This window comes from Staurois parvus, unplaced genomic scaffold, assembly GCF_062004578.1.
Source record: "Staurois parvus isolate SC_StPar_1 unplaced genomic scaffold, SC_StPar_1.0 ptg000094l, whole genome shotgun sequence".
In the NCBI taxonomy this organism is placed as follows: domain Eukaryota; kingdom Metazoa; phylum Chordata; class Amphibia; order Anura; family Ranidae; genus Staurois; species Staurois parvus.
In genome coordinates this window covers 86,586-107,629 of record NW_028317890.1, presented here as the reverse complement: position 1 = coordinate 107,629, position 21,044 = coordinate 86,586, and the positions used below count along the sequence as shown (strand labels likewise).

General features: G+C 41.0%; 1 protein-coding gene across 1 annotated transcript in view; it reads right to left on the bottom strand.

Moving 5' to 3' along the window:
* Positions 1 to 21,044, bottom strand: part of SAR1A (secretion associated Ras related GTPase 1A) — a 41,036-nt gene continuing 19,992 nt past the window's right edge. Inside the window, exons 2-7 of the mRNA XM_089670714.1 lie at positions 20,340 to 20,412; positions 20,131 to 20,250; positions 8,476 to 8,541; positions 5,191 to 5,294; positions 1,923 to 2,054; positions 1 to 1,202 (exon numbers count right to left, since the gene is read on the bottom strand). Coding sequence (XP_089526840.1) covers positions 1,086 to 1,202; positions 1,923 to 2,054; positions 5,191 to 5,294; positions 8,476 to 8,541; positions 20,131 to 20,250; positions 20,340 to 20,397 — 597 coding nt within the window. The 5' untranslated portion in view covers positions 20,398 to 20,412 and the 3' untranslated portion in view covers positions 1 to 1,085. The remainder of the gene's footprint in view (positions 1,203 to 1,922; positions 2,055 to 5,190; positions 5,295 to 8,475; positions 8,542 to 20,130; positions 20,251 to 20,339; positions 20,413 to 21,044) is intronic.

Sequence of the window (21,044 nt, the reverse complement as noted above, 5' to 3'; positions counted from 1 at the left end):
TTACATATGAGTGTTTACTTTATTGCAAATTCTAGATAGTTGCAAACTGGGACTGGACAATCCAGTGGTTTTTAAAAAGCAACTAAAAGATTTGGGAAATATGAAATAAATTGAGTATATCTTTTCTAAATATTTGAATGCACTCAACACTGTCCATATACCGATCCTAAAAAGGAGTGCGCACTGAAATCTTCCACTGCCAAAAGGACATATTTGCCACTTTGCAGTGATAGGGCATTGTTTCATAAAATGTTGCAGAGGACAGTCATGCAGTAACCACCTGCCATAACTTGCACTTGTACCTGCTAAAAAGCAGAGATACGCCGGTTTGCAATGGGTTACTGCACATCAATGCTCTGTGCAACGTTATCACAACGTAATTAAGGCAGGAAAACGTAACCCTTTAACTGCCAAGTTAGCCATATAACTCTGGCAGTTTAAGGACAAGATTGAGCATACATGCCAGCAAATAACTAGGGACACAAGATATTTGAAATACATGAACTGCTCAACTGGGCAAAACACATCAACCTTTGCTTCAAATAGCTTGTTTCACTTCAGACAAGTGAAAAGCAAGGAGCGCAACACGCTATACCCCAATGAGGCAAATATCACCCTCCATATATATGTTAGCCATGATTCCACAGCAAAATCACTGTTACAGAGCAGGCCAGCCCAAAACTATTTTTATTGTGGACTTCTAATGTAATGATACGTGGATCAGTATTTAGTGATATATGTAAATACCATTAAATAGATAAAAAAAATCCTAATATAAACTCCGGACAAAACAAACTGATAAAAAAAGAAAAGAAATAAAAGGATAAGGGGACACTGTTAACGTTGACATTTTCTTAAAAAATAGAACTGTTTTCATGGATATTAACTTTTGATGGGGGGGGGGGGGGGTGTCCCACAAGACTCCTGGTTGTTGCACATGTTAATCACTGCCTATGTGGGCCTGCCCCACACAGAGAGAAGTCCGCCTGGATCAAGTCCGGAGGAGTTGAACTCTGCAGAATCTGTTTTTATTTTTTGTTGTCTTGTCAATCCAAAGGGAGGAGTTGAAGAGAAAGAAAAAAGTTTCAGTCAATGTATTGTGAGAGCCAACGGAAGCCCTCGCCATAGCCTTGCCTCTTGAGCACACTGCACATAAACACTTCCATGGGGCGAGCATTAAGATCCTTCAGTGGCACATTTCCCTGCAGATGAAGGGAGATAATGTTGTTAGCCTTGGCACAGCATATACTGTAAAGGAAAACAAAGCTATGCACATACAAAGCCATGGCATGATGACCATCTCCTCTTATTCTGCACATCACCATACTTTTTATATTTTTTTGAACCTTGTCAAAATAGTTCTCCCAATAATATCACTCGTGTGATTCCCTACACTTAGGGTTCCCATATATAGCCTGATTCTCGGTTAACTTAATGACCTGATACGAAGATTGTAAAGTAAAGCTTTGCTAGGAAAAGAAAGGGCTCCAGATTGTTAGATGTACGCATTACAAAAAACAGACTTTATTCCTGCTTAGAAAGTATCTGCATGACAGGACCAATTATTAAAAAAGTAAAAGATAGTTTAATCGTGCATGCACAGCTTGCCCGCATATGTTGAACTGTACAGATGCTTGCAGCAGTTCCCGGAAAGTTTTAGAAATCTCATTACCCCTCTGTTTTCATGAGACACCCGTCCATCACTAAACAGTAATACTATTCTATCAGTTTGCTATTATAATCAAGGAGTATTACACATTAGGAAGATAGACAGATGGGCTTTTGGGAGAAGATAAAGATCGGTTTCCCCAACCTAAAAATGGGTATCTGAAAGCAAACTTTCAAAAAGCTAAATCACAGTAATTATCTAAAGCTGATAAAATGGATATCAAAATTATTCCGTGAAAGATAAAAGGTCTTACTTTTCCTGTGGTTTGTCCATAAAGTCCGAATATTTCTCTCAGCCTCTCTTCACTGATTGCGTCAGCTCTGTCAATTTTATTCCCAAGAATGAGGATTGGCACATTAGATATCGTTTCATCTGTCATGAGTGCCTATATGATTTAAAGGGGGGAGAAGCAGGTCAATATAAAATTAATATAATTTGAACAAAACATTTAACAGATGTGTTAAAAAAAGATTGTGTTCATGTGATATGGTTTAGGACACAAGACTACCTCATGGAAGTGCAAAAAGAATTGATGTGCAGTAACCTACCTCAAGCAGTGCTCAGCGTATAAAATGCCATTGTAGTCAGACTGATGAAAGCTGACTGTTGACTGGTTATTGTTGTCACAGGTCACTGCCTTCTGAATATTCCCCTTTGTCAAATGATTAACTCCTCTTTAAATTTACAAGCATGTCTGTGAATATACGGTTACAAGTGTTTACAAGCAGGGATGGGCTCAGGAGTGTTTAGATCCTAGCCCAAACCCACCAGGAAGCTGTAACTGCACACCACCAAATCATAAGCAACCACAGCATTTCCCACCCTGTCGCTATACTTATACACACCCCTTGTATATGTGTGGCTGTGGGACAGGTGATGCCTCGGTCGCCTCTGATTGACAGTGTGCAGTGACTGCTTCCTGGTGAGATAACTCAGATGGGTTTGGACTGGAATCCAAACATGCCTGAGCTCATCCCTATTTGCAACCACGCATGTCAATTTGAATGCATTTCTGCACTTGTGTATACACCTGTCTAAACCAGAGGTAAGCAATCTTGACACTCTAGCTGTGGCGAAAATCTAAATCCTAAAAGACATTGCAAGACTGCTACAGTGGCATGACGAGATTTGCACTTCATCACAGCTGGAGTTTGCCTACCTGTGGCCTAGTCAGACTTTTCAATGACATCCAAGGCAACAGTAAAGAGGAGCTCGTAAGAATGCAAATTAAGAGCTAGTAAATGGCAAATTATTTATAAATGCTACATTGTCTAGTTCTTGTTTATTACTGTTATAAAGCAGGTGTACATTCTGCTACATTCAGCCTTGTTTAATAAAAAAAACAAAAAAAAACACTGCTTACAGAAAGGGGAATTTACAGACTAAGGCAGCCAGAATACACAAAAGCTGTGCATTTTCAACATTTAAAGCAGAATTAAAGCCACTACTTTACCAATTTCACCAAGACACATTCAAGGCATAACTTGAATTACAACTTTTACAGTTACCAGTGTGCTTGTTTGCTCCCAATCAAACAGTCAAGCCAACAAATGGATGGTGTCATAGCGAATCACAAGTGCATCACCATGGCACCTGCAGATCAATGTATGTATAGGATAGGAGGATCTACTTCTTCTTTAAAGTGGTTGTAAACACTCAGACATAAAATATGAACAAAGTATATCCCTCAGTGTGCACTTGTCTCAATTAAGTGCACCAAGTGCCATTTCTGTCTGAGGCTTCATTCCTCTGCTATCATCATAGATGACTTCTGACAAGTTTTCCTGACACCAAAAGAAAAAAAGCACAGCTGCTCCATATTCTGCTCCAGGTTTTGTCAATTCCCACCATTGTCATGATGCCAAACTGAAAAATAGAGTTAGGATTCACATACACTTTGCTGTAGCCTATAGCAACCAATATTGGTCTACCTTCAGCACAGTGAATTGTGATTGGTTTTCTAAAGGCTACTGAATTTAAAGAATTTTTATTGAATAAAACCAAAAAAGTGTATTTCCTAAAAGAGGAGATACAGGCAGAAAACCTAAAAATTTCTCTATTACAAAGTTCAAAGGCATAAAACAAAACTGGTCATAAAAGTGTCAGGTTTGATCTATTTCTGAAGGTAAATGGCTTGCAGCAAAATAATGCAGCAATAAAATACACAAGAGGGTAAACAAAGCCCTGTGGATTACTGATGCAACAGTCAGCCATGCACATGGGTGATTACAGCTTTCCCGGTGCTATCTGGTTATAAAAAGACTAGCTTTCTTGGGAGAGATTGGACACAGAACCAACAATGCAGTTTTGAAACCAAGTGGCAGAACAACTGATACCCATTAGATAATGTCACCTGATTTGTGCTGTCGAATTGGAAATGTCAATTATTCCTGGTTTGAATTCACACTGACTGTAGTCAGTTATCTATAGTTACACGAAATCTTAGTTCTTTATGTTAATGCTTCCAGATTTTTTTTTTTTTATATATAATTAACAAAACATATCTCTGCAGTTCTTATATAAATACCCTATCTTATAAAATGCATTCTGGTCCTTGTTTACCGGTAGGTCCACTATAAAAATCAGCAGCACTGCTGCAACTTTTGCAAAGTCTGTATAGAAATATTCCCAAGATCACAATATACAGCGGCAGTATGTTTTCAAAAGAACAAAAAACTTTCATCCTTTAATAAAAAGGTAGTATTTGAGCTCAAAACATGTAACTGTGTTAGGATTGAGAATTACTTGTGGAAGAATGTCATCAGTATACTGCTGGGATGAAGCATTCCTTTATTTTCCCTCCCCCAATTACTCATACAGAAAATATACTGTAACATTGTGAACACACATATGCAACAAAAACAGTTTTTTAAACTTAGCTGTTGAAAACTGTTTGATTAGGCTGTATATATTAGTAACATTGTACTACTCTGGGGAAGGGATTAGGTTTTTTTTTCTACAGAGTATGATTGCTTATACCAGTGAATTTCACTGGTATAAGCAATCATTTTTACTGATTGAAATGGATTCAGTGTGTATTGTTGTGATTAGCTGTGATTGGTCACAGCTAAATCACATGGTACAGATGGGCTATGATTGGCCCTGTCTGTACTATGATCACAGTGACCAATCACAGCTAGCAACACAAAATTGTACACAATGAATGGTATGAATCAAAGCCATTCATTGTTTACAATTGCCATGTGATCTGCTGTGATTGGTCACAGCGATCACATGGTACTGGCAGTGGCTGGTACAGTGATTTGTCATTGGCTGTGTGCCCACAGCAAGGCCACAAGACGTGTGTTCCAGGAGGACGTCATATGACGTCCACCTGAAACAACTAAAGTCCCGCCCGACTGTCATTTTGCAATAGGCCAGGTGGGGAGCCAAGCTAGGAGTTGCCAACACCAGAAAAGAAGACTGGAAGCAATCTGATTTGACCGTGATCCACAGTTCAGAAGTAAACATAGTAGATATGAGGACATAACATAACAGCTTTGTGCCAGCCAGTTACTTACATTAAGCTCCACTTTGGACTCCATAAGGCGTGAATGGTCTACACAATCCACAAGAAACACAATTCCATTGATTGCTGGTAGATAGTTTTTCCAAACACGCCGAGCTGAACACCAGAAAAAAAAAAAGAAAAAGAAATAAATTAATTGAAAGGAAAACCAACAAGATAAGTTAACAAAAGAGCAAAAGTCTCTTCTGGTTACAGGTCTGAAGAGGTGCACATTATAAGGGGCTTTTGGGAATGGGGAGAGTATGTGACCTCCTTCCAGAATGCAATGCTTAGGCCTGAGCACCCAATCACTAAGCCCAAGCATCAACCCTGTGTAAACTTTGGTACTACATGACACTAAACATACACAGGTGTAGTCTACTGAATGGGCAAAGTGACAGCCTCTGTAAAATGATTCATGCAGTTGTAAAGAGACACCATAAAAAGGTCTTTAGAATATTTAAGTCTTTTATATACACATGAAAACAAATATACATGCACAATTCATAAATAGGCATGTGACAGTCATGTTTGACGGTTTCAAATTTAGACTCTTCCTAAGTATTTCTGCACAGTGACTGTGCTTTACTGCTCCTCCCTCCAACTGCATGTCTGTAGGAAAGATCTGACCTGACAGAAAATAGATACACTCTGGCTTATTTAGTTTACCTTTCTATTATATCTCAGCAGTTCCTATTTTGCAATAGAGAAAGGTACTCTAAATCTGCATATAAAATATAGTCGGCACCCATGAAACTGACTAAATATGTTATTTAAAGAGGACCTGTTCAGCAGAAGCCGAGTCAAAAAAAGGCAAGCAGAGGGCAAAGAAACATTCGCCGATATTGCCTGAAGGTTCCCTTCAACTTTCCTTGTAAATTACACTGTCTCGGTGGAGACAGCCATCTTGCTAGAGGAGCTGAGTTTTGCTTCCTTGTGCCAGAGCTGCCTTCTTGATTACTGGTGGTGCAATATTTAAGAAGCAACTGGAAAAATTAGCAATCCACAGACTAGATAAAACAGAAGGAAGAACCTTGCACTCCACATCCTCAAATATACATTTCTTTCTAGCAAGGAGACCACCATTTTTACAAATTATGCGAGGCTAGAAGTCAGTGAGAAAACGTTCAACATTTGAAATTCCACAGCTTTTAATTGTTCCTATTCAAGCCTGAGCGTAGTGTTGCTCTAAAAACTCACACAGCCTCTGCATCCAGACGATGTAACGTATACAGGAGATCCACTGCTCTAGTCCAGTGCACAGCCGCTGAAAGACGCTGTGCTTCCGATTGCAGAGGGCCAATTCGGGGCTGTGGGGCGCTAAGCTGTGTCGAACTGAAGTGCTGTCAGCACTATGCACGTAAGGGGAGTGGCTAACACGTTTCAGAACCACCCAGGAGGCTTTGACAAAAGGAAACGGACAGTTCCAAAACATGTTAGCCTCCCCCCCCATCGCGCCGATATCACTTCGGGACCCCGAGACTCCGTGTCTCTGATTCGGCCCTCTGTCACAGGGAACACAAGGTCTTTCAGCTGACCTGCACCAGGGTGGAGCGGTGGATCAGCTGTATGCTTTACATCTTGTGGATGAGAAGGCTCATTGACACGGTGTGTGATAAGCGCCTGTTCTTTTACAAGTGAGTTGCTTATTGTCACCAATTATCTGGTTTAGTTTTATGCTGCATGCAGAGTGGTGCCCTTTTTTTTTGTGTTTGTTTGTTACTGCAGAGATTACTTCAAGTCTCCAAGGAGCTGCCTTGTAGTGCTGTCATTCAGTGGATAGACAAACGAAATCAGCGCTCAAATCTTCATGCAAACCAAGGAATTGCCAAAATGCCAATTGAAGAGGTGCTGCCCTTCTGAGATCAGGAAATCTGACCACTGGTAAATGAAAACAAACAAGGGCGCACTCTCATCGTGCATTACCGTGGTATACCACGTAATTTATTAATGAGTATACATCCTTTTTTATTTAATAAATTACGTGGTATACCACGGTAATGCACGATGAGAGTGCGCCCTTGTTTGTTTTCATTTACCTGCTGTCATTCAGTAGTTTATCAGCTGGGACTTGTGGTGCCTGTAGTAGTTCTCATGGGTCCGCAATATGGTGTGCCCCCTCCTATGCACCACCTGTGCTACCTGTTTGATTTTTACATTGAACCTGCACAATGAACATTGCAAATATTCTCTTTAGCACAATTTAAAAAAGAAATATTAAAGTTCAATTGAAGTTGAAGGAAAAAAAAAATAGAAATTTAATCAGATATCAACCCGATTTCAATATTACTCCTCCACTTCCCTGATATAGGGTGGCTAAATATCACTGTACAGAAGACACCAGTGTTTGACCGCCCTGCCCAGCGTATTCTCTAATCCAACAGACCCGGCCAGAAAAAAGAAAACCCTCTCCTCCTCACAAGTCTACACGTATAAATATTTTCAGAAGATTAATTTATCTGGCCCAATAAAGCACTCATTCTTAACGTTTAAAAAAAAAAAAAATCTTTCTTCATTTTTCTCATTTACCTTAAGTCAGGGGTGGGCAACTGTGGCCCTCCAGCTGTTGGTGAACTACAAGTCCCATCATGCCTCTGCCTTTGGGAGTCATGCTTGTAACTGTCAGTTTTGCAATGTCTCATGGGACTTGTAGTTCTATAACAGTTGGAGGGCCACAGTTGCCCACCCCTGCCTTAAGTCATGGTTATGTGATCATCCAGCACTGGGTCCCACGCCTCTCTGCTTACTTACTGCTGCGGTTCTTCTTACAGGTGTCCATATCACTGTTTGCGTGACATGGACAATTCCCACTGGCTGTCCCCTGGAGTCCTCTCAGAAACCAGAAGACTATGGCTATTGGCTCAAGGGAAGTCAAGGGGAGTGGAAGGCAAGGGCTAATCTCTGGTGCTGGATTAGCGACACCTGTAGGCAGAAATGGCATCAGAGAGGGAGCTGGATGGGGGACTTAGGCGAGTATAATTTGCTTCACCAGGTAAGAAAACCTAAGCAACTCACAGAATGGGTTAGAGGAGGGTCAGAGGGAGGGAGTGATAGTAGGGAGTTTTTGGGTGAAGTTGGGCCTTGGCTGTATGTAGTGTCATCCACCTAGCTGCACCATTTGGCAGCAAAATTATGAACTGGATGGACAGAGGCAAACCGCCTCATTTTAGAATATATATTTATATTACATATATACACACACATAGATATAGATCTCTCTCTCTCTACATACATACATACCTCTCAAGTTACACATGTTGTAATCTGATAAACTAATAAGTAGGAATGAAATGCCTACCTTGTTCATGCCCGCCAAGGTCAAAGGTTGTGAAGGTCATTCCAGCAATCGTCAACTCTTCTGATGCTAACGAATAAATAATTTACATGTTAGACTTCACAATGAAGAGAAAAAGGCACATCTATAATAAATGTAAAAAATTAATACAAATATGATAAATACAAAGTCTAAACCTTCAAGCTAAGGAGTTTGTTATTTCTTCTGTTAAAAATCTGTGTAATATATGATATATGGCCCATGCTACTTGGTCCCACACCTCCCTCCCTGTGACCCCCCCCTTTTTTTTTTCTTCCTAGATATCAAGATTCAGTGGAGACACTGCCCAGTGATCCATGTCACACCAGACTGACCCCTCTCCCAAGCCTACGAAACGCTCGTGGTGTAGGGCTCACCGAGATGCACTTTGCTGCTACATAGGCTCCTAGTGTTCTTGATCGCTAATTTTCTTTACTTACCTTTTCTCATCCGTACACTTCTCCTGTGTTCCTGGCCATTTCCTCCCCCCTCTTCGCCACGGGGGTGGTGTCAGGTAGTCCTCAGGAAATCTTCAAGTTCTACTTATATCAACAAAATGGCGTTTAACTGGCTTACTTTGAACGTGCAGGGCCTCAATTCACCCCAGAAGAGAGTTAAGGTCTTTAAATATTTTCAGGCTCAAAAGCTTGACCTGGCCTGTTTACAGGAAACCCACCTGTCCTCTGGGCACATGCCGAGGTTTCTTGCGATGGTAGATACCAACGCATTTATCACTCCTCAGATGCAGTTAAAAAGAGAGGAGTCCTCACAGCAATCTGTAATGGTGTATCCTTCTCGGACCATCAGGTCAAAGCGGATCCTCAAGGTCGACACTTGATCATAGCGGAGACGATCCAAAATATCAAAATGATTCTCTGTAATTATTATGCTCCGAACCAACAACAGTTGCGCGTTTCCTCCCATCTTTTAACTATATTACAATCCTATCAGAAGGGCCATCTGCTGCTTTGTGGTGACTCTAATATGATTCTGAATCCAAGATTAGGCAGATCACCTCCTACTGCTTCGGCCGCCCCGGTGTCATCTTCCCACTTTGCGACTGCGCTCAAAGCCAATGACAGTGGATGAGTGGCGGAACTTCATCCTACCTGTAAGGCTTACACCAATTTTTCTCATCCTCATAATAGTCAGTCATTCTAGAATTGACCATATTCTGGTGACTCCAGCTTTTCTGCCTTCAGTCCTGATCCATGCAGTCCTTTGGTCAGATCAGGACCCTATTTTGGCACTTTGCAACGCGTCGCACCAAAGCTCCCGCTCCTCGACGTGGTATCTCAATGACTCTTATCTTTCTCCCAAATAGTAGAAGACATCAAGATCCATTCTCCAGATTACTTTCGGAATAACACTCACTGTCTCATCCCCAACAACTTTGTAGGAAGCTTACAAAGAATTTATATGTGGCCATATCATTTAAATTATCCTCGTGGCGCCGCAAAGAACGCAAGCAACGTAAACTAGCCTTAGAGAAGGACTTAAAGACAGTAACGCAGCTTTTAAAAAAATCTCCATCGGTGCATAACAGGAAGCATATTGAACAACTGCGCACAGATCTTAATCTCTGCCTTACAATTGAGGCGGAACTCCACCTTCGCTGGTCTCGCCAAACGTTTTACACAGACGGCAATAAAATTGGCGCTATGGTGGCTAATAGTCTTCGTTTGTTTGCCCCGAAGCAACACGTCTACACCCTAAAAACCAGGAACCATTTATGCACTTCTAATCCACGTCACATTGTCGACGACTTCCACTTTCATCTCTAAAGATTATATGCGGGCAAGAGGGAGGTTGCCGCGTAGATCTTTGAATATCTACAACAAACCCCCCTGCCTGAAATTACAGCTGACCAATGGTCAAACTTGAGCGCAGACCTCACAGAAGCTGAAATCAGATGCACAATTATGGAGCTGAAAATACACAAACGTGCAGGTCCAGATGGCTTTACAGCCTTGTTCTACAAGAAGTTTGCCGACTTAGTGACACCCATCCTAACCAAGACCTTTAATCAACTTAAGCACGAGGGCCACCATACATCTGATATGCTTAAGGTACACAGAGTGATGCTTGCTAAACAGGGTAAAGATCTGCAAACATGGGCTAATTACCGCCCTATTTCCCTACTCAACCTAGACATCAAGATCTTGACAAAGACCCCGGCAATCTGACTGAACCACAAAGGTAATCCACAAAGATGAAGCAGGCTTATTGGCCCACCGTCAAGCAGCCGACAACATACGTTGTACACTTTTGCTTAGCCACTTAGCCCTACAGTGCTGGTGTACGGAGGATGAATTTTTGAAGTGGATTTCAGCCTTATATAGCGTTCCTTTGGCTACAATCCGGTACCATAGGATACAATCTCTTTTGTTCTCTGTAAGGAAGGGGGGGGGGGGGTACCTGCCAGGGGTGCCCTCCCTCCACCCCTTCTCTTTATATTAGCACTCAAGCCCCTTGCCGCTCAAATCCGATCTCACCCTGATATCAAAGGTTTAGAAATAGCAAAGATCCAGTACAAAACTGCACTTTTCGTGGATGATATTTTGCTATATTTGACCTCGCCGCATATATCTCTTCCAAACTTACAGACACTTCTTACTCAGTTCGTGTCTTTCAGGCCTGCACATGAACCCTACAAAATCCATGGCACTAACTATCTTCCTGTCTCCAGTGTCCCAAGCCCACATTCAGGCACAGTTTCCTTTTCAATGGACCCAGACATTGCCACACTTAGAAGTAGTCCTTACCCCTACTTATGATTCTCCCTACCAAGTCAATATTCCACCGCTACTTCGCCAACTGAGAACCCTACTTTCCTCTTGGAACTCTATGTCCATGTCTTGGCCGGGCCCATGCTATTAAAATGTCATACCTACCAAAATTGCTCTAACCTTTCCACATCCTTCCTATTCATATTCCGTACTCTACTCTCCATATACTGCAGAGACAAATCTTGGACTTCATCTTGGTCTCAGGACGTCCTAGGCTATCTCGCCATCTTCTCCTCCGCCCTAGAATCCGAGGCGGGTTGGAGATCCCACATATTCAGCACTACTACGTAGCTGTTCAAATCACATCCCTAGTACAATATTTCTCAGGACCCAACCTTTTCTGCTCTGGGCTTTGCTGAACATCTTGGAGGTTCACCCAATTCAACCATCTTCCATTATCTGGCTCCCCCACTGTCCAAACCTAAACCTCGCAACCCCATTAAAAATATGGGATATTTCTGCAAATACTCGGCCTGCCTAATGTCGCCTCGTCTCCCCTTATTACAGATATAAAACTGTCCTCTGTTCCCCCCCTGAGGAGTCTGACGAGACCGCCATCGGGTGGTGGATTACACATGGTTTCACCATCATCTACTCAATTTTGACAGCGAATGGCCTATGTTCTTTGCCGCAATTTTGAGAACACTATTATACTCCCTCTAATGAGCTGTTTCGCTACTTACAACTTAGTTATTTTATTAGACAGCTATTATGTAATACTACAACCTCGAGAACTTTAACTAGCTTTCAATCTTTATGTAAATCATCTGCCAATACGAGAGGAGCCTTATCCACCACTTACAAAGCTCTCCAAAACCAAGTTTCTGAATCTTTACACGTACTGTGTTAAATGGGAGAAAGACCTTCAGGAAGCCTTGTCACTGGAAGATTGGGTGCCAATTTGGCAATCAGTTGCCAAATGCTCTCGCAACATAAAAGCTTTGGAAAATTCCTATAAGGATATAGCAAAATAAGTTCCTGGCCTATTTGTTTGAGAGGCTGTAAGAGGGAGGGCTCGATGTGTCATATATGGTGGTCTTGTCAGGTGGCCTGGAGACTATGGATTTGTGTTTATATGATTCACTCACAACTCAATATGAGGAAAAATCAAAGAAAGGCCCTCTTATTACAATGCATTGTGGGGGGCTCCTCGGCGCTCCCGCACCCTAAATCGGGTTTATTTTTATGGCCACGAAACGGACCATACCGTGTGCATGGAGGACAGCGGGTCTTCAATTTGAGGAGGTCAAGTCCAGAGTTCAGGGCTTTTTAATTAACGAAAAGCTAATGGCTATACCAGAAGAAAAACATGACCAATTTCTTTGTCTGACCCCTGCACGCTCAAGTGCCACCTTCCTCCCAAAAACTCTTTCCTTTTCCGGTCTCTGTAGCAAAATTCTCCCCTTCTTTCTGTCTTTTCTTTTTTCTCCTCTTCTTCACTATTTTTTCTATTTTTCTTTCTTCTTTGCACTAGTGTTTGATAAGATCCACACTGGGACTTCTACCATTTCCATTTCAAGAGCCCTTACTCCTTCATATGCATTTAACCCACGTATCATAAACGGATAATACTTTACAATATTTTTTGGCCTTTTGTTCATCAGCTTCATCATTTTAATTAAGCTTCCAAAATCTAACAATTTTTAACCCCCACCCAACATAATAGTCACCATGATGTGCAGGTATTCATTTGGGGGACCAAGTTGCAAACTTCTTCTTTCTGAACCACACTAGTACACTCTAACCTCTGTATTGTTTTATCAATATGTGATATGAATTTTTTTCTTGTTCGACACTTTATGATTACAGCCATGTTGGCCCCTGCGTGAGCTACTATTGGTATTATAAAAACGTATGTGTCTGCCTCATTTGCTCATCTTATGTTGCACTTTATGGTTTATTTCTCTGTGATATACTTGTACAATACTGCCATCAATAAAGCTCTTTTGGTACCAGAAACATCTGTGTAATGGTATGACACACATTTAAAATTTTAAATGCATTGCTGAGCAGTGTCAATACAGATAATAATTACATGAAATACATGTCACTTTGATCCTCTCTATCTTGTGTCTTCAAGGTTATAAACATGATCCACCAAAACATCTAAATACAGATCATTTCTAAATGTAGCTACAAGTGGAATATGAGCAGTTGCTTGGGAGGAACAGTATCACTCTCAAGGCTTTGAATGAAAAGGCAAAGCTTCTGGCAGTCACTTCCCCTTCCCTGTTTATCACAAAATAGTTCAATGGTATCAGCAATGCTGTGCTATGGCAGTATTAAACACAAAGGCATACACACTGAATTTCTGAAGAGACAGATGGTGTGCTTATATTACTACGGGCTGGACTTTCCTGACTTCAGAGCCAAGAGCACCCAAACCAATACTGAGGGTGCCCTTATTGACCAAAGAGGACCCCTAGCTGGATCGAAGAATGGCTGTTGGGTATATTATGGAAAAATAAATCCACTCCAAGATCAGCATCAAAAATATTTATTTAGATAAAAAGCTTACAGTCCTGCACATGGCTACTAAGCAAGCTTTTTATAATTACAATCTTTATTATGTACTGGATCTGAGCAGTGTGCTGGCTTTTTCTATATACAAAATTGCTTTCAAGGCGATCGGGAAGTCCTGCCGATGCATGTGTTCTACTGGTTGCCCAAGGATAGTGAGGTGCAGTGAACTTTCTGTACATATCAATGACTGTTATGAGTATCCCAACCACAGCACCACCTGCCTGGTGTTTGCATATTCTCCCTATGCCTGCGTGGGATTCCCCCGGGTACTCCAATTTCCTCCCACACTCCATGCTGGCAGGTTAACTGGTTCCTGTCTAAAATGGCCCTAGTATATATGAATGCAAGTAAGGGACTTTAGATTGTACGCTCATTGAAGGTTAGGGACTGACGTGAAAGTAATTTTTAATAAATGGGTAGATTTGGCCCTGAATCAAGGAAGCCAGGCCTCATTCACAAAGTGAAACTAAATCAGAAAGGCACGCAATGTCTTGGTTAATAAAGGCTATAGCAAAAACCCTGCAAATACATTCCCTTGGCAGGAATCTCACTTTTAAAAGTTTAAAAATGCCAAAAAGGTTTAATATTATGCAACAATTTTACAAAAGACACTAATATTTCACTGTTAAAATATAGCAGATAGATAATTTTATAGGTCCACTATAAGCAACACCAAGCAAATGACAGCACAAGTTCCCAGCATGTATTTGTTGCAATTTCACCTCAGAGCTTTGCCACCTAGAGCCACTGATATGCAAATACCTATGCAATTTGCGTATGTCCTACCATGCAACATTGCCAATGCCTGCTAAAAAATAGTTTTGGCACCCAGGGATTGCCTTGTGGGTTACATGCATGGCTATTCTCAACCAATGGGAAATGAAGTAACCCTGATGTAAGTTTCTGCAGTAGTTGACAAGTGTTTTCAGCTTAGGCCACTTGCACATGGGACCATCCAGCTGAGGTGTTCCTCCTGGCATCTCAGTGCACCCGAGAAGGACAGGTACACCATCCAGCCCCACTTCAGGCAGCCTGCACCTGGACAGGGCTGAAAACTGTACAGAGTGGCTCTGGCATTTAAGATCCTGTGCGTTAAGAGACCAGACCTTGTTCCTGATTGCACACGGCCCTAAACACTTGTACCACTTGGTTTAAATTTTCCCAAGACATCCTTACGCTTCTATCTAGTTAATATCATGGACAATCGTAGAATTGGCATTTACAAACAAGGACATATTAAATGCTAATCAAATGCAACAATTTAAAAATTATGCCTAGAAACCAAAGAAGCTGAAAAACAGGGCAATTTTGCACTGCGGGATTTTTTGTTTTTTTTACCCGAGCTATGTTCCACTTAATGAATAATAGTTTACTTTCTATATTACTCTTTTGCAAGGTAAATAAGCAAATCTCAACTACTTTTCAAAGTGTAAGAATGTAAATGGTATTCACTAGTTATTTCATAAATAAAACCCTATGCTGCATTAAAAGAAAAGAAAAAAAAAAATATCACACTTTAGAACAGCACACATCACTGTTCCCTACACAAAGCAGCTCTGTAGTTGAACAACCAGATTACCTAGACAAAGGCCTCCAAGGTTTCATATTCCTAATCCTATAACTCTAGATCACATGCACCAACATTGACATTTCTGATATAAAGGTTATACCACCCACTACAATGACTTTCTCAGCATTCTGGGGTTTAACCTCCCTGGCGGTATGATTATTTCAGATTTTTGGTGCTGAAAGCGGTACCATTTTTTTGCATGGAAATATGTATTTTTTTTATTGTAGGCTGTAATTTTTAGGAAAAACTCACTGAAATCTGTCCGAACAAGAGTCTAGTAAACATCCCGGGTATGATAAAATTTGAAACACAAAATCATAAATTATAATTTAATAAATAATCATAAAAATAATATAAAAATAATAAAAAATTTAATTCAATAATATAATCAAACCAAAAACACTGAAATGTGAAATAGAGCGCCAAGTTCGCACATTGCTGAGCTCAGTCGCAAAATCGTTTTCAGTTTCTGATGACGAATTTCCCCCACGAATCATTATCACTCAATTCTGTAAGTGGTTCTGATTTACTATCGCTGTTCTCTAGCTGATCTAAACCGCTTTTGACCTAAAGGGACACTTTTTGGATGCCATGGACATTTCTCAGTTTCCAGGCAGAAAGAACAGACAAAATGCAGGCAGGGCCCAGGACAAAGCACTAGGGACAATATGTATGTGAAATAGGTTGAAACAGCAATGTTTTACTGTGTAAAATGAAAAAAAAAAAAAAAATGACATTTTTTAAAATTTTTAAATTTCCCGCCGGCGGCGTCGGCGCCCGTACGTCCCGACGTCACAGGGACAGGACACAGAAGCCGGATGCCGGCATCGGCCGGAGGAGATGGCCGGGGACGCTGCAGGGGACACATCGTGGGAGCGCAGGGTAAGGTAAGTGAAGAACACATACCGGAGCAGCGCCGCATGGTATTCCCGAGTGTAGCTCGGGGTTACCGCTTTTGGTACTGAAATGTTACCCCGAGCTACACTCGGGAATACCGCCAGGGAGGTTAAAGAATAAAATGTCATCACAAAACGCTTTGGAGATTGAATTATGCAAAACTTAAAACAGGAATGGAAACAAGGTACACAACTGAGGCACTTGTTTGCCTTAACAAAATTAAAGTATATGGTAGTATTCTATGTTAAAAAATGCCTTACAATATATGTCTGAAACAGGATAGGGTTCCGCTGTAAGCCTGGGTTCACACTGATGCAGTGTGGAATTCGCACTGGTTTCTGTGCGATTTCCACATTGCATTATAATCGCACTCCGTTCATACGAACCACTGCGGGTGTTTATTTTAAGTTAATGACACCCCGCAATCAGTTCGCAAAACGTGGTGCAATATGCAGAATCGGATCGCATGGGTGTGAACACCCACGCAATTGATTCCGGTGCAGACAAAAAAAAAAAAAAAGGGTCCTGCACTTTTTTGGTACGGATGCGGTGCGATTTGAGCCATACAAAATGTCGCAAATTGCACCGCACAGAAATCGCATGTGAACGCATCAGTGTGAACCCAGGCTCATTGCCCGTTCACATATATGTGAATTGGATGCGGTTTGAACTGCATGACATGTGAAAAAACATTGCTTCCTATTGTGCCTGTTCACATATGTCTGGTGCACTGGCAGTTTGATTTCAGTGCGGTTTTAAAAAGAGCATTGTCCAATTTCTGAGCAGTGCGGTCTGGTTCAGGTGCGGATAACAGGCTATTGACTTCTATGGGAGCCGTTTCCAAACCTGACATGTGGGAACAGGATAAAATCCTTAACTGATCCAGTCCTGAACCTGATGTAAACCTGACCTGAAACGGTGAACAGCTATTGTATCAATTAGTTGTGAAACCTGACCTTCAATCAGCAGGGGACATGTGTGAATCAGCTCTAAGAAAAAAAGTTAACTATTGTATTATGTACCTTATACAATAAAAATTACAATATAGTGTTTGTGTGTAATCTATATAATATGGGAGTGATTGATTTACCAGCAATAAATGTTTTGTGTAATTCACCTTTATGGCTTTATTAGTATGACCCTATCTGATGATACAGAAGTGTATGGGGGGACTGGATCAGGTCATGAGCAAGAAAAATTTGTACATTGTAAGAGACTGAATTCTGCACTATTGTTTTTCCTTTAAGTGAACACCAAAAGATAAAAACATTTCTGCAAATTAAAAGATGCTTAAAAAAAAAAAAGTCACCAAGCAATACTATTATTTAATGGCAGTTGTGGACTATATTGTGGGTATCTATGAAATTCGTAAAACTTGGGTTGGGAAAATTACATATTTTTTTCCCCTTTTAGGTAGTTTTTAATAAAAAAAAAAAAAAAAAAAAAAGAAAATACAGATATGTAACCAAATTTACTACCCAATTAAAACACAATCCAGCCTGAAAAAAAAGGAGTTGGAAATCTATAAGCATAGAAAAAAGATATGAATATTATAAGGAGCAGAACTAAAATGTTTGAGAAAAAAAAAAAAAAAGAAGGTGGCGGCTCTGGACCTGAATTTAAAGTAGAACTAAAATCTTTTGGACAGTGGCAATGGATTAGAACATCGATTAGATTTTTATTGCTGTCTGTGCCCCCATTAGGGAGATTCAACCTCTCTATTTATCCTGTTTACCATCGAAAGTGAAAATAAAGACAACCCTACATTTTGGGTCGTCCTCACAAAAGTAAAAAAAGGAGACATTTTCTGATGGAGACACTAGTTCTGGTGACCTAGGGGTCCCCAAGGAATGTCCTTGATTTGCGGGGGTTATTTTTCACTTCCTGTTTTTGCTATGGGACAGGAAGTGAAGTCAGATCTCTCAAATGGGACACAGATGGGAAAAATATATGCTGACAGGGTTTATAACCATCCCTTACCCCAGGGGTCTCCAAACTGTGGCCTGAGGGCTGGATGTGGCCCTTTGCTAGCCTTTCTCCGGCCCTTGGGGCACTATTCCTCCCACTGACACCAACAATGGGGCACTATTGATAACACTTACGTGGTACTATTCCTCCCATTAATATCTATGACGGGGCATTACTCTTCCTCCTGCTGACCTACCATCCCTGAGACTATGTTTATTCTCACTGATGCTGGCCCCCGAAACATTTTCTACCCCCACTGGCCACACCACACTCCGGCCCACTTAAAGTCTGAAGGACCATAAACCTACCCTTTAACTTGAAAAGTTTGGAGACCCATGACTTAGCCTATCGAAAATGAAGAAAAAAAAAAGTTTTGTCTTTAGTTCTATTTTAACCTCTTTACCACTGTATGATACGTGATTAAGTGGGCTTTAACAACCTGCTACCACACGTGTTCACAGCGAACTGAGATTGTGTGCCGAGAGCATGCATACTGCACAGTCCCAGCAACACTGACTCGGCTTTGTCCAACAAAGGGATGAGCTCCAGATCATGTGCATGTGATCATTGTGACAACCAACTGCAGCTGTCACATGATTGGGAAGACACTCTGTCCCCCAACATTAAAGCACATTTAAAGGGCTTAAACCAATAAGCAGTTAAAAGGAAAGGAAATTCTTTGTGGTGCACCGAAATGAAAATTCTGGTGCCAAAACCGATACTGAACATTCAGAATGCATGTGGCCAAAAACCAAACCGTAAAGGTCTGCGTATATGGGCGTGGGGAGGCTCCAATTTTTTTTCTACTTTCATGTATATATTTTTTTTTCTTAACTTATGATTTTATTGCTATCACATAGTTCACCAATAGTCCTCTATGTGATAGCATATGAGTGACAGGTCCTCTTTGTAGGGGGCAGTGTGTGCAAGGTGGGGGCAGGAGAGGAGCAGTCTATACAGTGAGGGAGCAGGGTATACAGAGAGGCTCCCTCACTGGCTGTCACACTATGTATGTCAGTGTCAGTTTTTAAATTAATTTGCTGGCTTTTTTTTTCTTTTCTCTATAGCTCACAGAATTAGCTGTCACTTTCCCTGGAGTTACAGGAAACTTTGTTTCTTTTATCTGGGGAAAAAAAAAAGCTAAAAGGAAACTTTGTTTCCTTTAACTCTGGGAAAGAAACTAAAAGGAAACTTTGTTTATTTAGCTGGTGGGAAAGTGGCAGCTAATTCTGTGAGCTATAGAGAAGAAAAAAAAAAAAAAGCCGATAATCACATTTAAAAACCAGCACTGACATATAGTCACTGTATACACTGCTCCACTCCTGCCTCTCTCAGCCACCCCCCCTCACATCTGCATTACACAGTCTCCTGTATCGGAACCTGTATCGGCTAAATTTTTCCTATTGGCAAAATTCCAATAGGGCTATTTTCGGCCAATATGTTTTTGGTGGCCGACATTTCGGTGCATCCCTAGAAATTTAGTTTGAAAACCCCTTTTGCCAACCCCCCACCCCAGCAGAACTATCCGACCGTCCCTCATCCCAGTGGAAGCGTATGTGATTTTAATGAACGTGTACAGATATCCATATGTAGAAGCAGTAGGGTGATCTTGGATCTTGGAAAGTATAGATCTTTGAGAGATAAGGCTCATTATGCTCAGGAAGTTGGGGGCAATATGGATTTGAGAGTTTCCTCATACTTTAAGCCAACTAAACACAGGTTAATAATATTTATCAACACAAACATCATGATTTCCATACAAAAAAAGAATCAACATTTTTGCAATAGAGTTTCTACTAATATGCCTTGCTAAACACTTATGCACTCTGGCTTTTTCTTTCATCGTCACACAAATTAATGCAAATGTAAAAAAAAAAAAAGTCAAAGACATACTTGGATGTAGTGTGGGGACATGCTGTCCAAGCCGGTCATCCTTCAGCATGTGAAGCAGTGTTGTTTTGCCAGCATTGTCCAAACCTAAAAACACTAGTTTCCCAGACTTTTTGTATAACCCTAGAAAACAAAAAATATAGATCAGGAAGGTCCATTGTTAACACAGATCTCTTGTGTCTGTTTAATTGTGCCCAAAAAATTGAATTTACCTAAAAACTGCAGCATACTGCTGAAGCCATTATAAATCCACTCAAATATGAAAGACATTTCTGTATCTGTGTCCTGAAAAAAGAACAAATGAAAACACAATTAATTGGCATTAATGTGCAAGCATATAATTTGTCAAACACTTTACTGTTCCGTGAAATAATAATAATTAAAAAAAGAAAAATGTAACAAGTTTGCCTGAAAATCTTCATCTGTTGGCTACCTGTGAATATTTAGTACTTCCTCACTGCCTTCAATGGAAAATCCTCAACCAAACAAGTAGGAGTATCATGCCTACAGGGATGTGCAATTCATATCGCCCGAGACATGTAGTGCTGGGCAGGTTTTTTTTTTTTTTTACATATAGCCCGGCTGCGGGCAAGCAACAAGGGTTACTTTTTTTGCCCCTGTGCTTCATTTTTCCTCCCCCTCCACCTGACTACAGGCTCAGCTTCTTTCCCTCAGCACGGCTTTTCCCATACAGCCCTCCAATAGCCAATTGTCTGTCAGCCTCCCACACCCCTGCTGCCTATTGGCTGCCAGGTCCTGTCTATGTTACAGACTTCCCCATTTGACAAGCGGCATGTTTGCAATGACAGGCGGCAGCCGCACACAGCCTCTCAGGAAGTGTAGTTCCTCGGTCTATCTACTGTGGCTATCTTCAGCCCGCAGACGACTACACTTCCCACAGCCGGGGGGAAGGGGGT